This window comes from Mesitornis unicolor, unplaced genomic scaffold (genome assembly GCF_000695765.1).
Source record: "Mesitornis unicolor isolate BGI_N332 unplaced genomic scaffold, ASM69576v1 scaffold47811, whole genome shotgun sequence".
NCBI classification, from domain to species: domain Eukaryota; kingdom Metazoa; phylum Chordata; class Aves; order Mesitornithiformes; family Mesitornithidae; genus Mesitornis; species Mesitornis unicolor.
In genome coordinates, this window is record NW_010162678.1 from 10,851 (window position 1) to 27,542 (window position 16,692).

The following is a 16,692-nucleotide window of genomic DNA, read 5'->3' on the forward strand; positions in this document are numbered from 1 at the left end:
GGTAATTAGCATGGTGAAAACATGAAGACACTAAGATGCTGTGCACAACTATCAGAACCGTGACTAGTAAAACAAGACACAGTGAAACAAGCTTGTGATGGAAGGAAGGAAGTGAATTCAATTTATTTGTGAACAAATAAGAGGAGAGTTCACACGTTTTTGCAGACACACACACACACTAGTACTCTGGCCTCCTGAGCCCAATTTTGATTTATGTTACAGTAATTTTACCCCAGTTGGGCAGATTAAACAATATTTATGGATGTAAATGACACCCATATTAAGGCCTCTCTAAATTAACACAGCAATACAAAGGGGGCTTAATGTAGACAAAAAAGGCTGCACTAATTTCTCCATGATTTAATTCTCTAACACATTCCATGTATGCTACTTTACCAAAGTTGGAACAAATCTAAACTGCTGCTCAAAAATGCCTCAATCATTTTTTAATCTTTCCATCTACCTCATCATTTGCTTCCACTGAAATGATTCTTCTGCCTTTCCATTTTTGTTGTAGGGTCAAATGCTCCAGGAAGAGGGTCAAATGGCAGACCTGTTTTTACATCCAGCATGCATTTGGCCTGGCTGAGGATGATACAACTAGGTTATGTAAAGACAGCAGTAGGAAAATATTTAGGAATGGCCCTGTTTTCCCTGGCAGAATTAAGTGTATTAGAAGCAAAAGTGAAATGAATGGAAAAATCCAAGGCTGCCTGCTAAAGCAGAAAGCCATTTACACACACAGATTATGTCAGCCTGTCATCCAAAATCTCCCCCATGCTTCTGTTTCCTTGTCTTAAATTCATGCTTTCGTTTTCTTATCTTCTTTCTGTTTCTCTTGCTCAGGCTCTCTCTCTTCCTCAGGTATGTATACACTTACAGTGACATCGCTGGTCTCTGTGCCGTACTTGTTCTTCACCACGATGCTGTATTTCCCGGAGTCGTGTGTGGATACAGCAGAAATGGTAAAGCTGACATTTTTTCCAGATTCAAATTTCAGGATGCAATTAGCATCTGACACAAATGATTTTTCATTCTTCAGCCATGAGACCTCTGGGGCAGGATCTCCCCAAACAGTGCAAGAAAGATTGAGTGCCTGTAGAAAAGGTACAAAAAGATTTTAAGAAAGAGTCTGTACATATGTGCTGTGTTTTCTGATGCCTGACTTTCTAAATGTTCCAACCCCCTATTTAGCTTCCTGCTTTTAGTAAATGGGTGCTTATCATCATCAGTGATCAGTAATTTTTGTCAGTCTTCTGTATCATAAAGAAAAAGAAGGAACTCAATTCAAAAAGTCCATTAAAATGTTTCAATATTTTATGGACCTTCTTCTGTACTCTCATAATCACTAGCAGAGCTTTCTCCATGCATATTGTTTAATATAAAGTTGAATATTATCTGCATTTGTGTGTTAGACCTGAAAAGAGAATTTGAGATGGATTTGGTAATGTTAAGCTCACTATATATTTACCATAGAAGTAGAGAAAGTGTGCCTGCTTTTTTAAATGACTAGGAACAAATTGTCCCTGGAATATTTCATTCAATTTGGCATCTTTTTAAACTATGCTCTGACAGCTCTTCCAACAGATTTGAATTGTTTTATGTACTCCTGTAAAATTATTTTTAACTGAAATCAATAGAGGCTTTACCCTTTCCTTGGTGTTCATGTAAGTATTTCCCTTTGATGTTAGTAATCTTCCTAAGGGCTGAATTCAGCCACATCAGACTGAAGGAAGTATCCTCCTTGTCAGAAAGTCAGTTGTTGAAGAAATCACTGATGGTTTCTATAGGTTGGTGTGTCTACTGTGCATACAATGCTCAAGCCTCCTTCTTTGTTTTAGTCAGCTGAGAAATTAATCTTTGAGAGATACCAATACATATAAATTATCCCCTCCTCCAGTTACAGTGCCATGGGAATCTTCTCAAAAGAGTTCACAAAAGTGAGTATCACACAAAAAGTCAAATGTGAAAAATCTTCATGTGAAACTTCAGTGGTACGTGGGCCTTTCTCTGGACCTTTATTTAGGGAGGAATCCATTTATGTCTCAGTATTAAATAGCACACCAATCCAAACTTACGAAGTTATTCAAAGTAGATTTTTTTTTTAATTGAAACTGAAGAATGGATAAAATGGTCTTTCCTGGTTCATTAAGAATTGACTAAGTGATCCATAAGAAATGGACAAGCTTCCACTTGACTGGAATAAAATTTCTCTTCCACTTATTTATAAAGGCTCGTGATAAAAATACATCAAAAATAGAGAGAGTTGAAGAGCGCTCACATTATTTGCCCTATAGGCTATCATGATAAAAATCTACTGTGAGAAATCTATTTAACAGGCTACCTTCCCTTCACCTCTCTGCTTCTTATCTGGTAGTGTGATAGTGGAAGACGGGACAGAAGAGAGACACCCAGAAAGTTGTTGAAATGAGCAGATAGAAAAAATTGATTCCTCCATAGAAATGGAAGATTTTTGTACCTCTGAGTAGAAAATAAAAATCAAATAAATCCCATATCCCCTAAAGGCCAAAATGAGAACAAAGGAAGGGAGAAGTCTTTCCTCCATCAACAACACATAATTCTTGGTACCAAAGAAAAGGCAGATTTGAGTGAGAGGTGGTTATAGCCTCCTTCCTTCAACCTTCCACCAGGTTATAGCCTGATGGAAATGGCCTCTATCTGATTTCCTGCAGCTGGTAACGTGTGGGGCTTTTGACTGCCTTCTGCTGTGAAAGTGAATGTGGTTTTGATTGCCATATCAGCCCATCTGTTTGAAAAACAAGGGAGGAACAAGCAGTTTTACATTCGCCCCTCTTCTTTATCACTCTCAATACAAATATGCCCGCAGCCTCAGCCTTGGCCAGGCATTGCATATAGGTCCTTTCATGTTCTTGGTATTTCTTCATTGTCTTCTGATTCTCTAGCAAGCAAAGACATCACCACTGAGTGGGCCCAGCTGCCACTCCAAGATGCCAGTGAGCTGACATCCATGTCCAGACAGCTCTATTAGTGGCATTATTCAAACCTCAGGTGTTTGAAGTGCTGTCAGTACTTCTTAATTCAATGAGATTCGAGCAGCAGTGACAACTCTTTTTTTTTTCTTCTAAATAATTCCTCAAAATAGCTACAATTTGCTTAACCTTGCATTGCTAGCTCCTTTTTTTGATACCAGTGCTCCTCTGTATCTTCCCAACTCTTATTTATTTTCCAGCTAGTAATGTGCAGAGATGCATATTATCGTTTACTATATAGATGGTGAAATCTTTGGTATTCTGGAAGGTAATTCCATAATTACAAAGCCTTACCAAGGAGAAGTGGTTTCCCACTGTTCCTGTGCATACCGGTTTCAGATTTTCTGTTCTTTGGGCAGGAGACTGTCCTTGCTCATATATATCTTTATTACTCACAGAAACCCCTATTATAATGCTACATTCAGACTGAAAACTTTGTCCTGGTAAAAAAGTGTGCCCTGTCCTCCTGAGGGAAGAGGCACCTTTCCCTCTCAGGATAAGCCCCTTTTTTGAGTAGTTGAGTCGTAGCTACTCTGATGATTGTCTGAGTGGAGGAAATAAAAGACTGGAAACCTGTCTAGATATTGTGGTGAGTGAATGAAATCTACCAGGAAATTTATCTATCTGAAAAACTTTGGATGAGTAAACCCCACCTCTTTGAACCAGATTTTAGTATTTCTGAGCTGAACACTGAAGTTCCCATACCAAGTCTGGACCTGGGGCATTGAGGCACGTGCACTTAGAGCAACCAACAGCAGCAAGTCCAGACCCTTTGTGTGCCCCACTACTTTTTCTGCCTTTCACTGCAGATTATAATAAGTTGGGTTGTACACATGGCAGAGGGGAAAAAAAGTCATTGTATTTCAAGTATTGTTATTCCTTTTGCACTCGTAGGTGGTTTGGGTTAAGATGACAGTGACTGAACTGAAGCAGCTCAATCATGGGAATCTGCTCCCTTCTTCCTGCCTACCTATGAGGGCACCTATCCCTGGCAGAATGGTAGAAGGGAGAGTTGGTGGGTAAAAGGATGTAACGTATTGCTTCTAGGTCTGAAAGTGTCTGTCAGAGTCCCAAACTTCTCCTTTTAAAAACAAAAAATGCTTACTCACAGGCCTTCATTAAAACAGCCACTTCAGTTAATTTGGCCAGCTATACACAAAACTTATGCTAGTATTCCCTGTCAGGTCAGATTACTCCCTAATATGAACTGACACTTAGCCTTTTCCAATTATATCACACTGCTGAAGAACATTTATGTCTATCAGTAGAAGCCTCTTAGGCCATCTGGAGCGCTGTTTAATTAACACTAGGTAAACACTGGTTCTCACACATATCCTTCAGCTTACATGTAAAAAGCTAATAAATAACTTCACAGTCACAGTGTTAAGTTTAAGTTTGAGATATGCATATGCTTGGAAGATCAATCTAGGGATACCAATCTGTTCATATAACTCTGTAGTTATGGCTGCACCAGTATTCAAGATCAAAGCTTGCGATTGCCAGTCCTCTGCTACCTCATTTACTGTTTTGCAAAATCCTTGATGATTGTGCAATTCTCATTACACAACAGAGAACTGTGTTCTCCTCTCTCCAGCTTATATGCAAATAATAGGCAGATGAGCCAACACCACTCAAACAAGCGCTGTTTTCTCCGATCACTTTGTGTCCTGCTCCATTTCTCAAAACAATCATCTACTGAATCCAGAAACATCAGGTCAAGGATATTTGTCTTGAGTCCTGGAAGTTTTTCAGTCACTTACTCAAACATTACAAATGTCTTTGCTGTCAAGGACAATGTCTGTCTGGGTAAGATTTTGCAACTAATTTTTTACAAACTCCCTTTTTGTAAACACTACACATTTTGCTTTAGTGATCTCATACTCGCCTTCTTATCAACTCTCTTTTGGCAGAGAGCTTAAAACTGATAATAACCACCCAAATGTATCCCCTGCCAAAGCAGCAGGAGAATCTAATCTCCAAGCACAAGCACTATTAGTTGAGAGTCTGCAAATTCGTTCTGTTTCTTTGTGTCTTCTTCCTACAGTTAAAATGCTCACAGGAGTGCTTCTTACTTCTACAGCATTTCCCAAACTGCTAAATCCTTTAATGAAAGTTTTAATCAAATGTTACTTCATTTTTGTAATGCCGACATACTTAGTTTTCCCAGAACTGCTGCAGTCTACTATCTGTTGGCTATGTTATATCTTGCATTGTTAAGTGATTCAGATCAAGATTTTAGATTCTTAACAATCTTGCTCAGCTTATAATCAAATGCTTTTAACTCGGCTGACCTACTGCCAGATAAAGCCAGAAAATATGAGGAAGTTGCTTTACTGTAGTTGTCATAGTACAGGTTTTCAGTGACATTCACATGCCCTATTTCAGTGTTTGCACACATTGTAAAGAGGAACTGGCAGTGGCAGACCAGCAGGAAGTGAAGAGCAGGCACTTCTTGGTCTTGATACTATTAAGGAGCAACTTGTAGAAGCAGTGTGCTGGGAAAAGGTTGCGAGATTCAGAACTGACTTTCTGGGTCATCTGTTCTCTGCTCAAGCATCGGTGTAGCTGTGTTCCTCTGGGAGCGCCTTACAATAATTTTTTTGGTTAAACCCTGCTAATATAATCCAGTGACTTCTCTTGACTTCCTTCCCATTTACCCTGATGAAATAGATAAAACAATCTTCTTTTGTATGGAAGAGACCTGAGTTTACTGGAGAATGGTTTACTAGTTTTACACCATTTAAAAGCCAGCCTTGACTGGTGTGTCTATCTTGCCATGTTTTGAGGAAGTTAGCTGCAAAAGACATAGAAATACTAGCATTTTGTAAAAAAAATAAAAAAAGAAATTAAAGTTCCCTGATACCCTGTTACAAAAAAAATAAATCTGTGAAACCTGTGCATGAATTTTTAAAGAGCTGTTTATATAAGGAGGTTTAGTCTCAACTCACATTGTCATCTCACTTTTATCTAATGCTTAAGAAAAGACACTGCCCTGAATACATAAACCCATCTGTGCAAGACCGTTGAGTTATGTACAGAAGGCAGGGGATGAATAAATAATGTAGCAGATTTTAAAGATGGCATCTTAAAAAAAAAAAGGTGAATATTTTCCCATCATTGAAAGGCATTCAAGCTGTTGGGTTGTTGCATAAAGCATCAGTTAATTTACTGTACCTTGCCCTCCTGGATGGTGACAACATCGGGCAAACCTCCAAGTACCCGAGCGCGATCTGGAAATAAATAAACGTAATTTTCTTTAGTGTCTCAAAATTAACCATGTCCCAGATTCTGTTTCCCCTCTAGTTCTTTCCTTTTAACTTATTTCTGTGGTTTTTGATGCCTGACTCTCCAAATGTTTCAACCCCCTATTTAGCTTGTCTCTGATATTTGTGCTAGCAGAGAACTATTCGGCATTCTTAGCACACCATTTGGACTTTAAAAAAACGTTGAATTCACTGCAAAAGATGTGTTAATAGCTGGTGTCAGTCACTTACAGAGAAGAAATAAAGTACATGTGCTGTGTCCTGCAGATTTTGCCATCAATTCAGTGTTAGTTCTGAGTGAACAAAAACTCTGAATTTTTCAGATCTGGCACTCTAAATTTTTAGTATCATAAACTAAAAACATTGTGTTTCCAAAAGGAGATGAATGACAAATAATGACGTAGTGGAGGTTAGGTTTTGATCTGAATACAAAGACAGTCTCAGTGACTGCACTGAAATGTCACCACTTTGTACAGATCTGGGCATAAATGAGTTCGATATTTGGTCTCATTTTAATCTCAAAGTCCCATAAGAATCTCACATAAAAACAAATAAGCTGATCACATACAGGCTTTGGTGCAAGTATGGATTTTTGTTCATTGTAAGTCTTGGTGGAGCCTGGTGGAGGAAGGAAATGATTACACAAAATGTTCTTCTCTAACGTATTCCATAAAATACGTGCTCTGGAGCATAGAGATAACAACCTTATGAGACCAGGAATAGAACTGTGTTATGTCAGTTAATGTCCCAGCCCCTTATGAATGGTCCTGGGTTAGAAATGAAATGCCCAGGGCAGGGCTATTACTGATCCCTTTGTGCCATCTCAGCTGGGACTTGCAGGGATCGCTGTACGTTTCCAAACTCTGCTCTATTTGGAGTGTATGTCCAGGAGGAGATAACTCAGGTCTCTGCACACATGCAGAAGTATCAGGAGATTCAGGGATGAGTCTTTAAGCAATGCGAAGGTTAGTGTTGTTCTCTTACCCATCTCTGTTTGTAATTCAGAGCCATTTGACATTTTAGATTATTCAAAACAAGCCAAATGATTTCCTCCATCTTTGAAAACAAAGTGACTTTTGTGCAGAGGACATGCATGATAGATCTCAGCAATAAAGATAATCTTTGGAGAAGGCTAACTGGTATTGAGAACAGGAGCTTAGACTGGAAAAACAAACGTAACCCGTAACTATGGTGGTATTACCTGCAATGTGCACCAATGTTAAATCACTAAAAGGTCACTCTCCTTGCTTCCCCTTGGTGTAAGGACAGATTCATCCCAGGATGAGCACATGCACATACACATGTATACATGCCCTCTCCCTCCCAACACATTACCTTCCTGGAGAGGAAAAAAACCTTCATTAACAGTTTATTGCAACCATTGTCCAAAAAGGCCCACTTACTTTTCTCTGCAATCGCAGCTTGCCTGGAGTTGAAAGAAACAAAAAGAAAGTCCAATTTCAGTTAAGATTTACTTAGAGTGATTGAAAAATAGTTTATATTTTTAACTGCTTTAATCTGTTAAGGAAAATCTCTCTCATCTTTTGCAATACTGCTTTTTCTTCGTTACCTAACTATTATATAAGAATTGCACCAAAGGAGTCACATGCTAAACTCCTACGGTCTTCTGTAGGACTAGGGTTTGTTTCACAGGATATATTTAGTTCCAGTACAAAACAAACAAACACTCTTATTATTTTATGGATGTCATTACTGTATGTAGATGGCATAATACTTACTTTAATCTCTGGAACTCAGCAAAGGCTTCATCAAATGCTTTGTAAAGAGAAAAATTGATTTTAAAAGTAGGTTCAGAGATAAATCAAGTTTAAATTTAAGATGTACAAATAGATTTAAAATGTAGACATCACAAGTATTAATGGATGGATGCATGTATATTGTATAAGCCCTAACATGCTGAATGGTTCAACTAATAAGGGTCATCTTGTATATGGCAGCTGTTATATATACATATGAATGCATAAACATGCTTTTTTTAATTCTGAAAGTCAGGCTTTAAGACAATGAGGCTACAGAATAATAATAAGCTGAAATTATATCACAAAACAGAGGAAGAAACCCAAATACAATACCTAAATTATAGCTTTCAGCAGTGGTCTCAAACTTTTTCGATTATACACCTCTATCTAAGAGTTTTTTGAGCACACAGCTCCAGTGTATGTATATTTATTTATAAATTATGTAGATGTACTACTGAAGATCTCATAATTTCTTCCCACACCCTAGCAGATCATCTTGTACACACCCCCCTTCGGACATCACTGGCTTATGGAATACAAGAGATCTGGTTTTTCATTATGCTTTTCACATCTGCTTTGAAGCATCACACTGATGGCCATGAACAAACCAAACAGCAAACTGTTGTCTCCTTTGCAACTTCAAGCTAAGCTACCCTCATGTGAGAGGTCAACTTCTCCTACTTTGACAGAGAAAAAGAAATCTCTTTCCTTAGATGGTGGAGATAGATTACAGAAGGAGCAACATGGAGATGATTATAAGGTTATTGCCTTTACAGAGCTTGCAGTTTCAAAGTGAAGCTTTAGGGATGGGAATGGCTGGGGATGGAAACTCAGCAGTTTGGAAGGTGTTAATCTTTCCCTAAGATTTGAGAGGTCTCTGAGAGTAAAAGCTTCCAGCAGTCAACCCAAATAATTTTAGCTGTTCCCCTAACATTCCTTCATGGTGCTGATGAAAGAGACCAGTCTTGACATCTCTGGAGAATAAGAAGCCCTATTATATCTGTCAAACAAATGCAGTAGGAAAGTAACAAAACAAACTTGTCCCTCACTTCCTCCTCCAAATATTACTTGGAAGGGAGAGATACAGAAGGCATTCAGTGCTACAACTTGTATTTAAAACTGCCAATCAATGCCAGCAACACAAGGCGTTCTGTAAGATAACTCAGAAACTGGGCTGACATCTCAGTAGGCAAACTGGAAGCAAGTATTTGGAATAGGAAAAAGCCACTTGTAATTTATGACCCAAGAGCACAAGTTGAGGAAAACACATTGCACTGTCCCAGCAAACACTGCTAGGTTGCTGGGTGAACACAGAGACCCTACAGCTCAAACGGTAACAGATTAGTAGCAAGGTCCTGCTAGAGGTGTTCCTGCACTGCCACAGTGTAATGCCTACATACAGATGGTGTTAGCAGAGGGAATGGCCTACCTTGTCCAGAAAGATCCACTGTCTTTTTGTGCCCTGTTTTACCATCAAAGAGTTCCATTGTGTATTTGCCTTTGTCCTGTGGAGTTGGCTCATTGATCTGCAACCAAATCTGCTCCCCGGTGACACCAGTCTTCACTCGATCTGTAAACTTAATCTGGGTATCACTGAAAAATGCACAACAATGTTACCCTTTCATTTTGCTGGAGTGTGCATGGGATTTGTTCATGATGAGTCACTGAGTATGTCTGCAGTTACTAAATAATTTCCAGGGTGCTATGATATGCCACCATATTTTGAAACCTTTGAAGTCAAATTCTTGATAAAGCTCTGGGCCAGCGGGGTAGAACTGACATGACAGTCTTTCCCTGTTCAAGGTCTAGCTCCCCTCAAAGCTTGTGGCAAGGTTATACATCTTAGTCTGTGGCCTGAGCCACAGAAGAGCTATAAAAATTTAAAACCCAGAAGGGTAATCTGTGCATCCTCAAATGTTCATGTTGTCTTCTTAGCATATGTTTATTTCTGCTTGGGCAAAACAAAACTATATAGGGTTGTACCTACAAAAACTAATACTTTTATCACAAATGGTGTTTGCCTAGTTGGAATATTTTCTGATGCTTTACTATGCTTTGGTGTTTGCAATTAAACATACTGCTTTCATTTATCTGACAACATTGCTGGTTAGCATCAGTGTCAATAATTACAGCCAGACTGCTACAGCACATCCTGGGTATTCTGTGCCTCATTTACATGAGTTTTATTGAGAGATCTGTAATTCAGATTCCATCCTAAAGACTACTACCATGTCCACAGGAAGTGAAGCAGCAATAATAGTAATAATATATTTGAATAGCTTCAAATATATTATTACTATTAAATAAAATCTAAGTTGTTTACTTCTCTGGGTTTTCCAATGCATGCTGTTTGTGCTGGCTAAGAATTCAAAGTTGTCTCATGGATTTGGATATGTAATTCCCATTAATTTTATGGGGAACTGGGCATTCAAATTATTTTTAAAAATCTCATTTCTTCTGTCTGTCTTGGTTAGATTCATAGCGCTCACAGGAAGGGATGTCTGGATTTTGCTGCCCCAGGCACATACTGAAACTTGCTTTGCCTCCTAAAGATGAACCCATGCATTAAAAGAACGTGCCTGCTTGTTCCAGTTCCCATGAATTTTGGCTCCTAGACAAGCAGAACTCCAGGCTTGGTATCTCTGAACCCATGGTGCTGGCCTCTTTTAAAGCTTGTCAGTCTCTCAGGTTATATTTTAATCAGTCCTTAAAACTGAATCAAGGAAAGATGCAGCTCCCAGCCGAGAGGTGGGAAGTGCTGAAGCAACACAGCCCTGATGGCATCCCATGGCATGGGACTATCTGTCTCATGAGGGAAATGACAGGATGGCCCTGCACCACTAAGACTTGACTCTTATACTAGTTTCACATGAAAGTAATTCACTGAAACCAACTTATATCAGACAGACTTATGAGAGACAAGAAGAAACCTGGGCCTCATGTCTCTCATATATCCAAATTCTTTCTGAGTCTACAAAACCAAAACTGCATCAACTTTTGCAAAGCTTTTCCATACTTACTTGTGCACCCAGCCTACTCTCAGATCTTCCACATAATAAGTAACATAGGAGTACAGTCTGATACCCTCAGCTGTGCTCTGGATTTTCAGGTCTGTTGCAGATAAAGCTGAAAGGAGAGCACATGGTTTTATGCAGCCGTGCAGCCATTCAACACAATGAGTCATTCATTTGAAAAGAGAATTAAGTGCTTACCAATCCTTCTGCATACTTCATTCATCAGATCTGCAAAAGCTGTAGAAATAAAATCCAGAGACTAAGACTCTGTGTTTGCAGCTCAGGGACAGTCAATAATAGGACAAGTACTGGCTCCAAAATATTCCCCCAGTAGGTTCAAAAAAGAAATCAGACTCTTACAAAGCATATTAGAAATCTGACCCTGTTATTCCATGATTTCCAGAATTTAACTACAGCCCTGATGAATATTGCTGCAGCTGAACAAACCCATGTATTTTAGTTTGTTTTGTTTTGTAAATGACACTATATAGCGGGAATGCTAACACATCTATATGTAATCTAATGAACTGAGTTTTTCTCCACTTGCTTGGAAACATAGGTGAAATTTTAAAAATACAGTGATCACAGTGAGTGGAAAGGTCCCTAAATAAATGAATGGCAAAACATAACAAAAGGTGAAATATTTTAAAATTATCTAGTTCTATAATTTCTTTCTATAGTTGTAGGCTTACACTACTGATGCCACCCTGAAGAAACATGTTATCATTTTGCTTAACATTAGTCTTGATATCCTTCCAAAATTATACAGAATCCAGATGCAATAAGTGGTATTCAGATATTATTCAAACTGAAAAATCTCAGTTTTTCTAATGAGATGATCTTATATACGGGAGGAGCAAAGCCACAGGAAGGTGACACACGCAGCTGGCTGTATTACCCCAAACCCGCTTGCAGGCGAGCAGTCAGGCTGTCAGCTGGTGTGGCAGACAGCATGCAGAAAGTGGCTCTGACCTGTGTCCTTAAGCTTTAGCTCACTGGTGTCCTTTCCTCTGTCATCCTTCAGTATGACTTCGTAAGTGCCAGCATCTTTCTTGGAAAACTGCAATATTGTAACAGTAAAACCAGTTATCAGAATAGAAAAATCTAGATTTTACTCCTGAACCCAGCTGATGCCCCATCCCCAGGGAGGTGCCCGATGCCCAGGGCTGGGGCTGCTCCGGTGCCCCCCAGCTGCCCTGCTCCTGGCTGAGGTGGTGGGATGGGCCTTGGCTGGGAGGTCCTGACACTTTTTCCTTTCCTTAACCAAAGAGCAGAGAGCAAAGAGATGAAGTGATGAATGCAGATATCACCCCAAGTCTGCAGCAAGGCTGGATATGGACCAGACCTCTCTGGTGACTCTGAGATGGTGGTCCTCTGAAACCTGAGTGATGAGCACTGTCCAAATGCTATGGGAAATGTAAATGTGGTCTCATTCTGTTGTTAAACTGACATGCAAAGGAAGTGACAAGCTTCTTATCTCTTCTGTCATCATTTCCCAAGAAACTGAACGAGCAGTTACAGACATTTGCTTTAGCTAAAACACAGATGCCTTGTGAGGTTTTCCATTTTTAAAACCCACTTCCTATTTCGATTGTTCTGTTGAAATATCGGATTAGATCGTATCATTCATCTTAATTCGTAACTCTAACTTCAGCTGAGGGCTGACAAGGACAGTCACTCACCTCTGATATCAGCAGAGTACACACGCCATCTTTAAAGTCATGTTCTTCATCTACCATTATCTCCCTGTCATCTTTGTACCATACAATGTGTGTTTCCTTCTTAATATTAGCCACCTAAGATGGAGGAAAACCACATCACAATTATTCTCTTCATTTGAGCAGGGGAACTTAGTGTCGCATGGGTAAGCCTGTCCAAGTCTCTCCTAAAAGAACAGCAAGCTTTTCAGCTTGATCACAGTGAGTTGTTGCAGGCCTCTGTTTTAAAATGAGGTATGCAAGAGGGAAGACAGCAGGGATGAAAAGAGAGAGGAAAGGACTACCAACAGCTTCAGGGAGCCCAGGGAACCAGCAGGTCCTGCCCAGGGGATTTCTACATACATAAACCGGCCAAAAATGAGAAAATCCCAGGGTTCACAAGGACCCATCATTCTTATTTAGGTGCGTTTTCCTGGGTGGGTTGCTGACAGACCCAAAGAAAAAACTTCGTGATGTTTTCCGAGGTATTTTGTTACATGCAATGAGCAGTTGCCCCAGCATGATCGGCTCTGTTGCTATCCGGTACACAATTGGGAGGACACAAGTAAAGGACATGTCCTTAGTCTGTTTCCACCCACCGCCTAAACAGTGGTAGGTCAAAGTGCTTTGAACACTGTACTCAGTATTTTCCTTGCTGCTTACCTTACATTTCAACATCACATTACACTCATCAGTAACTTCCCATCCCAGTTGATCCACAAAATGAGGACCTGTTTAAAACGACAGATTTATTTTTGAAAGTCACATCAGTGGTATTGATGATACAAAACCAAAGACAAATGTGTTTTTCTTGACAAGAATACTGTTATATTTTATTGTGGCTTTATTTTTGCTGTTTCTCCTTCAGAAGGTAAGCAACCTTCAACACAACACAAACATCCATTGCAAATTACCATATATAAATATAGATAAACTCTTATACTTAACAAACTAAAACATATGTGATTCTTATAAATATCCATATTATCACCTTGTTTTCTGTGCCATTCTTTTCTCTGGAAATCTGCTTCATCCTGCAGCTTTTTGAATACTGGGAATGAAAACCAGCAAGAAATATTCAGGTTAAACATCACGTGCTGTTTATACGGTATTGAATGTCACTGTAACAGTTAGGTGCAATTCCATCCCTTGGGGGTCAGTGAGAGTCCTGCCATAGGGTCAGGTTTTCACTGAACATTTCAAAGTGTCAGAAGATAATTGCAGCTAACCCAACTTTCCTAGCTCCATGCAGTCATCAGGAGTTTAATGTGCCAAGTCTGATGAAGCATAATCCCCAATGGTGCAGCTACTCTCCACTCTTGGTAGGAAGGCAAACAAGCAGCAGCATCAGAGTCAGCAAGCCGCTTGAGCTCTAAGAGGTGCAGATCTGTGTTCTTGACCGGATGGACTTTTTACATGGGAAATTTTAATTCTGTTCATAGAAAAGCAAACCTTGACAGGCTTCAACATTTTCAATTTCTATAACAATTCACCTTCCTTGCAACACAAAAATACCAGTTCACACATACACCTTGTCCTATATGAGGCAGGCAAGCATTGTGACATGAAAAACCACTGGAACATCTATTGGTATTGAAAACAGTGGAAAGTGAAAATGACAACTGAGGTAATGCCAGGATAATTTTTCCAGCCTACTGTGCAATATAGATTAGCTTACCATCGCCAATGAGGACAAGGCTGGATTGATTGGTTGCTTTTCCATCCTGCAGTTGGAAAGTGTAAGTCCCTTCATCCTTGTCCTCGAGTTTATCCATAATCATTTCAACAAGGCCAGTCTTCTGGTCCACCTTCATTTTATATTTCTTCAGGAATGGAAAGTAAAGCAGTAGTCAATGATCTCAGAGTGAGAAAATACTTGTCAAATGTTATATGGTATCTTTAGGTGAAATTTTGTTTTCTTTATTCAAATTCCCATTATCTCTAGCTCCAGCTCTAAACATAAAACCAAATAAATAAGAAACCAGTTCAAGGCGAATCCTATTGACAGATGCTATACAAACATGTGACATTCCTGTTGTATGGTGACTACTGTGTTCTTCATTAGAAGGCTTTAGATTTACATCTCTTTCTTTGAGACAATGATATTTTTATAAGTTTTTGTGTAGAATGTGCCATCTCTGCCTTCCAACTGATATCAGTGTTGCAACAAAAGTGTGCCATGTCCGGTCTTTGAGAGTAATAAGTTCTGCTGCTGGAAAAAAACACTTGGGAATTTTCCCTTGGTGTAGCAAATTCCTCCAAACAGCAAAGAGAGGTGAGAATTGAGCACAGGGGTATGCTAGGGGCATATATAAAGGAAATAGGCTGAATCTGGGCTACTGAAGTGACTCCTTGAAGACCACAGTAGCAGCTTACCTGGGACTACATTATTGCAGGAACTCCTGCAGTTCCCACTAGTTAACAGAACACATGGTACTCACAAAGGTGGCAGGAAGTCATTTAACTCCACTTTATAAAGGGCATCTGGTACAACTCAGCTGGCACTCAGAACTATGGACAAAATCTTTCTAATGATGCTTTTAATGACATATGTTATTTCTCTTGTAAATGCGTTAGTGTGGAACACTAGCTGGAAATATAATTGACAGAGACATTAATACTCATTGACACTCAAAGTGCAAACACCTGTAAGCAATGAAAAGGCTTACCTCTCCATTAAAAATCTCCTTATCATTAAATACAAAGTTGGCCTTTGCATTGCCAGACAGTTTTTCAGCTTGCAACCAGAATCTCACTTCTCCTTTTTCCAAAATTTCCACTGCCAACTCAGAGACAAGTGGGACAGCTACAAAGAAGAAAGAAAAAAATGAAGCATATACTTTGCCGGTGTAACCTAACTACTATTTTCTTCTATAATCAGAAAAATCACATCTTTCTTTCATACTCGGATACTGTCTGCAAGGTAACTAGGTTATGGTAGCTCTTCATATAGACATAAATACAAATATACATAGGATGACAGACAAGATTTAATCTTTTGATCCTTCAATCACTAGATCTGTACAGACTGGAAGTGTTCAGGATTTGAGCTGTGGTGGTGCCCCTCCATCCTAATACAAGGCTAAATTTATTTCAAAGTTAAACTGCAAGTATCTCTGCAGCATGGTCTGAGTCTGTATGGTGCAGCCCCATGTTTAATGAGTTGCCTAACAATATTAATGCAAGACAGTGAACTGACTCAGCAGAAAAAAATGACAAAAAAACGTCAAGCAGGAAGCCAGATTATTTCTTTCATACTAATACAAGTCAGCTCTTGAGCTGCAGGTTGGGAGATTTTTGTAAGCACTCTGATCATTTGCTGGGTGGCACCTCCCTCATCAGAATTCAGTATCACACATGCCCTCAGTCTCCCCAGTACATTTTGTTTACCTATGAATAATGGAAATACCTTGCATATAGACCAATTCCTTGTGTTAGCAGGAAAAAATCATATAAAGGGTACTATACTGTAGGTAATATTAATCTCCGGGGTCTTTTTTATTTTCATTTTTCCTTTAACTTGTTAGTAAAAGTCCTCAGCTTGCTTTTACTTGAACTTTTTGTTAAAATATCAATCAGCACCATGAGCATTTAGACTCTGGTATTGGAGCATATTGCTCATTTTATTGGCTCCCATAATTTTTTGCTGTTTCAGTGGGTGCTCAAATTCTCAAGAAGAATTGTACTTTGGGGAGTATGGATGCTGTATGCAAACCCTATCCCACTCTCCACTTTCACAGCAGTGTAAAGTCTGCATTGGGTGTAACACAGAACAGCTGAGGACCGTGTTCAAACACATTGCAAAATGCTTGATGATATAGTCTGGTGATAGTGTAAAGATACACTTCCTCCCAGACAAATCCCATGACAGGGTTGTTTTCCCCTTCCAATCTAATATGATTCTATTCTATAAATCTTTATATTTATATTTATATTTATATTTATAT

At 39.2% G+C, this 16,692-nt stretch overlaps 1 protein-coding gene across 1 annotated transcript; it reads right to left on the minus strand.

Moving 5' to 3' along the window:
- Positions 1–373: 373 nt before the first annotated feature.
- On the minus strand, positions 374–9,585 carry LOC104547854 (myomesin-1-like). Its single transcript, XM_010193701.1, has 5 exons — positions 9,464–9,585; positions 8,014–8,050; positions 7,678–7,700; positions 6,186–6,241; positions 374–1,096 (listed from the first exon to the last, which is right to left on the minus strand). The coding sequence occupies exons 1-5, from the start codon at positions 9,519–9,521 to the stop codon at positions 803–805; spliced, it is 468 nt and encodes a 155-aa protein (XP_010192003.1). The 5' UTR covers positions 9,522–9,585; the 3' UTR covers positions 374–802.
- Between the last annotated feature and the right edge of the window lie 7,107 nt (positions 9,586–16,692).

Excerpts from the sequence above, each read along its gene's own strand:
- LOC104547854 (XM_010193701.1), bottom strand. The coding sequence starts at position 9,521 with ATGGAACTCTTTGATGGTAAAACAGGGCACAAAAAGACAGTGGATCTT. Across the intron at positions 6,242-7,677 it reads AGCTGCGATTGCAGAGAAAA|ATCGCGCTCGGGTACTTGGA; the intron begins GTAAGTGGGCCT and ends ATTTATTTCCAG. Across the intron at positions 1,097-6,185 it reads TCACCATCCAGGAGGGCAAG|GCACTCAATCTTTCTTGCAC; the intron begins GTACAGTAAATT and ends CCTTTTCTACAG.